The sequence below is a fragment of the Chaetodon auriga genome, chromosome 10, assembly GCF_051107435.1.
Source record: "Chaetodon auriga isolate fChaAug3 chromosome 10, fChaAug3.hap1, whole genome shotgun sequence".
Taxonomy (NCBI): Eukaryota; Metazoa; Chordata; class Actinopteri; order Chaetodontiformes; family Chaetodontidae; genus Chaetodon; species Chaetodon auriga.
Window position 1 is genome coordinate 20,489,060 of NC_135083.1, and position 9,390 is coordinate 20,498,449.

The 9,390-nt window shown below is 40.0% G+C and overlaps 1 protein-coding gene across 1 annotated transcript; it reads left to right on the plus strand.

Annotated features, from left to right (window-relative positions):
- The first annotated feature begins 5,101 nt into the window (after window positions 1-5,101).
- szrd1 (SUZ RNA binding domain containing 1) lies at window positions 5,102-8,432 on the plus strand. The gene is made up of 4 exons (XM_076740249.1): window positions 5,102-5,213; window positions 6,574-6,623; window positions 7,106-7,375; window positions 8,230-8,432. The coding sequence occupies exons 1-4, from the start codon at window positions 5,166-5,168 to the stop codon at window positions 8,330-8,332; spliced, it is 471 nt and encodes a 156-aa protein (XP_076596364.1). The 5' UTR covers window positions 5,102-5,165; the 3' UTR covers window positions 8,333-8,432.
- The last annotated feature ends 958 nt before the right edge of the window (window positions 8,433-9,390 follow it).

A 9,390-nucleotide genomic window follows, 5' to 3' on the forward strand; every position in this document is an offset into this window, starting at 1 on the left:
CAAAGCACACTTTAATTAAGCATGCTAATAGTGTATTACAAAGAACTTCAAAATAACTACATTTTTTATACATACCACTTTAAGTATTGCAGAATCAGTATATTCACATTTACTACATTTAAGCAAAACTTAATGACATCTATTCAGATGTACACTTTTTAAAAGCATATGTCAGACATATTTTAAATCAAGCACACAAAGTACAAGTGAACCTGAAATTACTTTTCCGTACTTAAATTATATTTCTAATACACTTCATTATATTAATTTTTAACTTGGGGAATTAGTGTTTGAATTTCTTACTTGTGAAAGCTTTCTCACTCACTCTCTCTAAAAAAAAAAAAAAAAAGACCAACACATTATACATTTCCATAATACTGAAGATGATGAGGTTGATCATATTCTTCATTAGCAAAGCTTTTTAACACTATCACAATCACCCAAAATCACACTGTCCCACCCATCCAAACCTGAATGGGACAAAACAAAAACAACCTAATTCCAAAAGTACAAAGATGATATGAACACATTTTAACTGATTTTGTTGCAGTCATACATCAAATTCGTGCTTCATGCAAAGGTCTGTGCATTAGCTACAACAATTTGATGACCTTATGATGGAAACTTGCTGAAGCTTGTCATTTTTCTCATCTCACGCGGTGTAGGACCGACTTCTTGTTTGATGCTTTCCCTGCATACGTATGTGATGTTATCAATTTCACTCATGCCAGAAAATAAATCCTGTATAGTTATACTGTCCCATTTGACCTTACATCCCAGTCACCCTTAATTCACTTGATATATGGATTTGATGATTAATTCAGATAAATTTCATTACAAAAAATATGAAATGACGTAATGAATTTGAAAAAACGTGGTAAAGCCAGGTCATGAAATGATGTTGGAATGATCGACCATATGCCACTTGGCCTGACTCTGCTTCCCTTTCGCTTTCACAGGTTGTACAACAGGATGTGTGTCGGCACCACTGGAATGGTAGTGAAGGTAACAGGAGCTTTGGTTGCACTGGTGATCATCTACATCTTAGGATACGTGACAGGATACTACGTCCATAGGTGCTGATGGTAGAGCCCTGCTGACAAAGAAAAGAGCTCTGGGATGCTGGATAAACCACAAATTCAAAATGTGTTGTAAATAAAAGCCATCCTGGTATTTTGATATTGAAGGGAAATAAAATTGACTGTGATTCAGAAGCCATGCCACTCTAAGAAAGGGAAAATGGAAGATTGTGTAAAAGTTTGTAAATGCTGATTTTCTTCTGATGTAACCTCTTATGGTGATAATAAACCTGCTGTGTTGCAAACATGAATGAATATGGAGTCAACTGAATTTCTAAAAGTTAAAGTATCACAGCATGTCCTGCAAATGCAATATGTGCATTCACTGTATATCTCCTATCACAGTATTTTTACTGCTATGATAGCAGCAATAATAAGAGTTTATGAAATCAATCTCCGGTAGATTATCCCGGAGAGAAAAGTCTGGAGTTGACCTTAAGGACCTTGCTTCTCCACACTGCGTAGTCAACACATTTTCTCAGTTATTGTACTTCATACATTTTGGTCAAGGCCATCTTCTTCCTGTGTAATGATACAGCAGCAGCATTTCTAGCAGCACTGACTGATAGCAGAGGGATGTTTCTGCAGGCTGCTACAGTCATAGTTTGTCTTAGTTCACACAAACCCATGGAAGGTTTTGAACGAGTCAGGATGTGTGCAAGGTGGGCTGAGTTTGCAGCGAATTAATGGATAAACGCGTAGATCTGGAGACAATGCATTTTCAAACCACTGTGATAACCATACCATATCCACTATTATCTTCAAGAATAAAGGATTACAAAAAGAAATCTAGATTTCATAAATGTGAAATGGATTTGTTCTGCAGTGAAAAGCCACTTCTGTATTTCGAACAAATCTGATCTCATTTGCTTCGATGCTTTTCATCCCCATGTGGCAGACCAGGTCCCGATGTTGACCCCAGAGAGAAGTCTGTGTTTATTACAGCTCTGAAATATTCACCACTGAGGACATGTAAGCGTTCACAGACAATGTGGACATGTGGGACTGGACGCTCAGAGCAGGAAATGACTGGTGCATGCTGGGAACCGAAACTTTCACGTCATGTTTAACAGCTTGTGCCCTTCATCGAGGTCAATGAACAACATATTACAAACAATGTTGGAAAGGACCACTTAAATGTTGTTTGTAATGGACTTTTGAACAATAAGAGAGTGTCCCTTCTCTCTGCACCTTTAACACAGGTGAAGCTGTGCCACAAATCCCTGTTCTGCATCAAGCATGTGACACATTTCCATGAAATTTGCAGTGGATATTTATTATTACAGAAGATGATTACAAATGTTTTTGGTGAGCCAGTGGGCCCAACCATCAGGACAAAACATCAGCAAAATGTCAGATATCTTTTAAACAGAGTCTGATTTCTTTACAAATATCAGGATGGTACTGTATGTACTACGGGACACATAATCTTTATAGTAGCCGAGACTGTATTTTCTATGGAAACAATGTCATTTAACTTTAATGTTTTGTATGAGAAGAAAATGAAACAACTCAATCAACCGTACTGGCAATGGGCTGATTAATTTTACATACAGTCAGCTACATAAAATGTAAGAGTGAACAATCCAGATTAAGGTCCAGTCCTGGAACCAGAGGTGTTAAAGGATGTAGTTTCCATATGTGCTCAAGTAAGTGATAAGGGACAAAATCAACAGACACACACTTCTGAAAAAATATAATCCTAAATGTATGAGTAGAAAATAAGGTTCCAATAGCCTGAGTTTGACATATCAGGTGGATATCATCCAAAGTCACAGCCTTTAGTCTTCAGTGTCAAATTCCACCTTTTATTACTGTCCTTCCACTGCAGCTCAGTGGGAGACTCAGAGTGCTGAAGCCTCATATAAGCTTCACAGATAACCTTTGGTGTATATTGTTCCCTCCATCACTCTCACCGAAAGAGGAGGAAGAAGGGAAAGAATCTTTTAGTGGCTGGTGTGGATTTATACTGAGGCATGTGTGTACACCAAATATTCATGTTATACCATAAAACAGAAACACCTTGGGCGACAATATGACTGTGTGGTGCATGAGAAAAGCTGACATGCATATCAGTTGGGTTATTGAGTTCATTTCTATTTTTGCCACCATCAGCTTCACTATATCCGGCCCAAATCACTGACAGCATGTCATTTGGAAGCCTCTCTTATCTTAGATTACAATTATGATAATGAGGAAGCAAATACAATTCCGGTGGTAATAAAGAAACATAGTGTAGTCAGTCAGTGTTTAAAATCCAATAAAAATAAAGCACAGATTATCAAGAAGTCTCATTTTCATTTTTACAACAGTCTTACAAGACCATGTAAAGTGCTGAGGTGTTGAGATATTTGGATGATGTCATAGACGGCTGTTTACGTCATTACATCACTGAGAAAGAAAAGTGTCTGTGCTTGATTAAAATCAAACACACACACACACACACACACAGAGAGATAAGATTAGACATAAAATATAACTTTATTGATCGTGCGCCAGGGCATATAAATTTAGATTAAGATTAAGGAATTAATATTATTATTATATTATTATTATTATAATTAGCAGTTTAAATATCATGTAATCAAGACTATATCTGGCCAAAACAACCTGCACTCACACTGTGGTCTTGTTCAACTTTTGATAATTACATGTCATCATGTGCACCACTCCATGCACAAGTGTTTCCAACATGGGCTAAATAGCATGAAAGTTTAGATGTAAGGGATTTAAAAACACAGTCCAGGCACACCGCAGCAGACAGCATGGTGATCCTAACTGAGTTTGAACCAAATCTAAAACATCAGCTGCGGTTTGACAAGCCCATACTGCCCTCATGTGTCCAAACAGAAACAGCATTACTGCAACAAGGCTGAAATTTCAAGGAAAGCTTGATAAAACAATGTTTTCATGTGCCAATAATGCTCCTATCTCAGCCAAGAATATCAATTCAATGTTCTTGGAAATAACAGCATTTTTTAAAGAGATGCAATTCTAGAAGTATGTGACTGATACCTTTCAGAAGACAACCATCACTGAGCCAGACTCAAGACTACAGTGATTTACAGTAATGTCTGGGTCTGAATTAACTCTGATGCTACGCTCTGATCAGATCACAAGTGTACAAGAATCAGGAAGTATGAATGAAAAGATGTCAGTGTCACTCGCACAGATCAGAAAGGTTGCACTGTGGTGTATTGCACATGTCCTTCTGTGATCAAAGATGTGTGACAGCACTGAGTAAAAATACTCACATTTACATATGAGGTTTGGCTGAGAAACCTCAGTGGTAGACAACTTTCCTTCAACACATCCGTTTATACTGTGCCTGTTACTATAATGTCTAATAACATTTCACCTGAAGTTTGGGATTAATCACTTAACTATGTGATATATGAAAAAATAAGAAAGAAAGAAAGAAAGAAAGAAAGAAAGAAAGAAAGAAAGAAAGAAAGAAAAAGAAATGGTGCAGTAGAATTTCTTGTCATTTAGATTTGTCATATGTGATTGTTAGACCGGCCCTGATGTAGGAGGATGTTCCACAGCTGGAGTCCATCCAGTGTTCAGAGGTTCATCACAAAGAAGTGCCACAGTGCAATGTAAATAGATGCAATCATAGAAATTTAGCAGATATGAAGCTGAACTAGCATGGCTTTGCCTCGTATCAACATATCCAGATGGTCTCAGGAAAGAAATGCTAGAGCAGAATTGTTTAAACTTTTAGACTCTATGATGTCAATTACCTCTGAATGTCAAACTTATGAGGCTTATGAAACAGGGAGGGATGGCCACAGCTCATAAGGAAGCACTCACTGTCTTCCTGTTGAACACACACCTGTAGCATGTTCGGGGAAAACAGTAAAAGACGTTTTCTACTCTTTCTTGCAAAATGATCGAGTTTCTTCTTTGTTTACTGTGACTCGACTGAAACACAGTGAGCCACATCTGGCCATTTCTAATCAGCTGTGAAAAGCGGCATCAGGCTGTGGGGAAATCCGTCAGTGTGATGTCAAATGCTGCGGACAGCCGAGAGGCGGATCTGAAGGAGCTCAGCTAACTCCACAGCGTGTCTGAGCAAAATGAAACATGGATGAGGAGGTCTCCGAAAGTTGGGAGGAAGCTGCTGATAGTGGGGTAAATCATGAAAGGCTCAATATATCTTTAGTACTGGCGAATACCCTTTTGGTAGCTACTTTATGTGAACATGGTTGTTTTTAGAAGTTCTGTTAACGTTGTGCTATGTTGATGACTACCGCGGGCCAACAATGTAGCTAAAGCTAGCGTTAGCTTTAAGAAACTTGGCGAGCTAACGTCAAGTAGCTAACGTTAGCCAGTGCGAAGGGCTTAACATGGACTTAGCCAGCTAGCTAACTAACCAAGTGGCATTTGCCATTTTTTTTATTTATTACGCATGATATAGGGCGAATATGTCTAATCACTAGTTAACTGTTCGAACTGACGAACATACATGACGCAAGCTAACCCCACGAGAGTACAGTCTTTGTTGAAATGCTTAAATATAGATTGTGTGCTAATGCTAAAGCTAGCTCTGTTTTGCATAGCTAACATGGAAAATGTGTCACTTGAATGTTGGTTTAACGCTACTTCTTGGTAGATGTACACCTCGCACAAGACAACAAAAGCCCCCTTCACGACCCACGCTCATCGCAAATTTACTTGGTCATATATTTGATAACGCTAACATTAATAACTATTGTGCTAAGCATTGATTCTCACTATTCCCCGCAGTAGCGACTAATGTAACCGAACCATTCTGTAGACGACAGCTAGCTTGTGAATCAGTGTGGACCGTCGAAACCTGACTGTAATAAAGTGACGATAAGTTTACAAAATCAATTGGTTTGGCACATTCTTTAATTGGGTACAGTAACTATTACATTATCGTCTATTTAGCAAGTACATTTTCTATGGAGCCTGGCTTTAACTCTCCGTGGTAAGATGTCAGCTTGCTGAACTAACTTGGTGATTTCCTGTAGTTAACGAGGCCAAGTTGTTGTTGGACAACAATTTCGGCCATGTTGCCAGATAGTTGCCGGGTAGCGAGCTAGTTATGTCGGTCACATTTAGCTAACATTAGCTAACGTCGCGGTAGTTTGGCTATCGCTGGCTCATGACGTCAAGAACGTGGCTCTGAGGAGAAGTTGGTCAGGATGTGAGCAGCTCGTCAGGTTGAAGCTGCTCCTTTTTTAAATCATATCCCCCTGTGGTTATTCTAAAAATGCAACCCAGTCTACCTTTACTTAACATTTTTATCTGGCAACATTAGCCGGTTAATGTTAGCTAACTGCGCACTCCCTCTGTTATGACTTGGCAGCTGGCTCCCACATGTATAAATAGCTTGTAACTGAATCCTGCTTTCCATCCACTCCAGACTTGCTTACTACCTGCCGCACTTCTCTTCCTAAACCCTAATCAATCTGACCATGTTGTTTGTTGACATGATTGTATGTCTGGACTATTTTTTTCCCCACAGGAAATGGAGAAACGGTTAGAAGAGAAGCTAAGGATCAGCCAGAAAGAAAAGTAAGGCTTTACGAATGGAAGAGCGTGTCCTATATTTATGACTTTTTAAAATAATGGCTTCAGTTTCCGTTCAAAACTAATGATGTATCTTGCTTGCCTGTAAAAGTACGCACCTAAATATAGCCTAAGACAAAAGGCCTCTTACGGATCATTAAGACCCATCACCAAGAGCCAGTTCATCTCAAGTAATGCACTGATTCCATCCACTTTATTCATTTTTTTAAGTGAGCTGAATTGAAGAGCAGATCCTAACAATTCAGAAATGGTCTTAAAACATTTATCAGGTCTGTAATGTTGCTGATAAGAAGGGACAAACTGAATCAGTACTAAATGTATTTGGGTTTCTGTCACACGTCTTTTGGCCACGCATGCATCATCTAAGCTATTATCGGCACTGCCGCCCCCGCTTCAAGGTAAAGACCTCTTCCTGTCTGTCATATCACTGATTTTTCCTGGACTGTCTCCTGTTGGTCTGCTTTTAGGGAGTCCAGTAATAATTCTCCACGATCTCCATTGAAGACAACCATGGTGATACAAGACAACTCTCTGCCAGCAGCACCCCCACCTCAGATCCGCATTTTGAAGCGGCCTGCAAGTAACGGGTCATTGGGATCACCCTCGAATCAGAACAGGCCCACACCACAAGTTAAGTCTCTGGCCCAGCGTGAGGCAGAGTACGCCGAGGCCAGGAAGAGAATACTGGGCAGTGCCTGCCCAGAGGAGACGCCTCAGGACAAGCCCAACACTGACCGGTAATAATCCACAAGTGTTGACAGTTTAGAGGTTTTACCTGCAGCCTAATGAGGCCTTGCTTAAGGGCACTCGCAGTAAGTAAATACCATGTTGTGCTGCAGACTGTTTGACTTTTTGTGAGCTAAGTATCCAACTGAGACAAAAGTAGCAAATGAATAAGCATTATTGTAAGATCCCTCCATCCCCCTTTATTCAGGTAATTAACGGTTTTGATTGTTGAGTGTTTAAAAATCACTGAAGCACAGTGTTTTGTTTTTTTAATTTACATAATTACATTTTCACTTCTCTGTCAACATCTATACTATGGTCTTGAATTAAATGAAAAACCAACCAAACAAAGGTATATTCTAACACTGAAAAAAAACAAGTAATGGTAGATACCCAAATTAACAATCAGAAGAGTAACTAAGGAGAAAATGGGACTAATTCCATCTGAATCCCAGATTAACTGTTAGAATCCACACATCAGCAGGGTGGTGAGGAGCCTTGGTGACCCCCTCCCCCTCCTCCTGGTGTGTTACTTTTGGTTTCATTATGGGTTTTGCGTGACAGGAAGTGTAACAGTAACCTTAGAAAGCTCTCTGATGAAACGTTGTAGAACTTGCTTGAATGCTTCATTTCTTGTTGGATTTGAATGCCAGAATGAACCTAAAAAAGGACAGTGAAGGAAAAAAAAACCCTCCTAACATCAAGATGCCGCAATATGACTAAAATCATGGGTGGATACCTGCCTGTTGTGAGACGACAGGGATCCTGTAATCAGGACAGCTCAGGAGGAAGTTTGTGCCCAGCAGTTGGCACATGCAAAAGGATGCTGTCTCTAATTTATTCCTGTCTCTCGTTTTTCTGCCAGGCCAGGGCGCAATAACTCAACATTGCCTTCAGAGGACACCCGATCAAACAATCACACTGTCGGGCAGCCAGACGGTACCCAAGGGTTCCGACAGCACAGATAAGTGGGCCCCAGGGCCACCCAGCCATTGAGGGGAGAGCGATTAAGGCCACCTGAGAGCAAAGACAGTAGTGTATTCTTAAAACTCCCTTCCTTCAGTTCCATTTTATTGGATGGGCTGCAAGTACAGCCACACTGCTGCTTCCCGCTAGCAGTCCCTTAGAACTGACAGGGAGCGAGGAACTCCAGGAGGAAGTCAAATGGAAATGTGCTCTCTTCTCTCCCCGCTCCGGTCTGTTTGACACTGTGATCATGGACATCTTCTGGACTCACTGTGATGATCCCTTTAAGAAATGCCCCTCACCTCCATCTCTCTCCTCCTCCAGTGCCCAGCTGCTCCGTCTCAAGACGCCTGCAAGGCGGAAGCAAAGACTTAAATAAAGGATGGCAGAGAGAGGAGAAGTGACAGGCCATAGCAAAATGAGATGAGCTGGTACTTGGGCAGCAGCTTCTCCTCAGCAATAATACCAGATATCACTTGTCACACCTTTACATATGTTTTTAGTTTTTCAGACGTAGGCTGGCAAATTTTTATCTTTTTGTTTTGTTTTTTTTTTGCTTGTCTTTAATTATCTATAGGGATGCTCTGATATCTACCAAGTACAGATAAAAGTACTTCACATCATACATACACCACCAAGAACCCTTTCATTAAAACTGTATCTAGTATTGAGATTTTTAAATGACACATATCTGCAGTTTTTTATGAAATAGGAAACAACATTTTTCCGCGTTTGTTTGGTGATGAAATGCTCTAAAATGCTACGTTTTGGTTGCTCCTTACGGTTTATATACATCCTGGGCTGCAGCTTGTGGTGTCACATCTCCCACAGTAAACTCACCTCTAATACTGAGTGTTTAACAGGTCCCGGCCCAGTACCTCCAGCTGTCAGCATTATCACTACATCCCTAATATGTAAATTTGTTTTTAAAAACGGTGGGTAAGGGTCATGTGTGTCGAAGTTGTGTATGTGTCAGATTCTGTTTATGCTGTGTGTTTTTTTTTTTTTTTTGATTTAAGCTTTTCAGCTGTCTTCCTTGGACTGTCACATCATTATTTCT

Excerpts from the sequence above, each read along its gene's own strand:
- szrd1 (XM_076740249.1), top strand. The coding sequence starts at position 5,166 with ATGGATGAGGAGGTCTCCGAAAGTTGGGAGGAAGCTGCTGATAGTGGG. Across the intron at positions 6,624-7,105 it reads AGGATCAGCCAGAAAGAAAA|GGAGTCCAGTAATAATTCTC; the intron begins GTAAGGCTTTAC and ends GTCTGCTTTTAG. Across the intron at positions 7,376-8,229 it reads GACAAGCCCAACACTGACCG|GCCAGGGCGCAATAACTCAA; the intron begins GTAATAATCCAC and ends TTTTTCTGCCAG.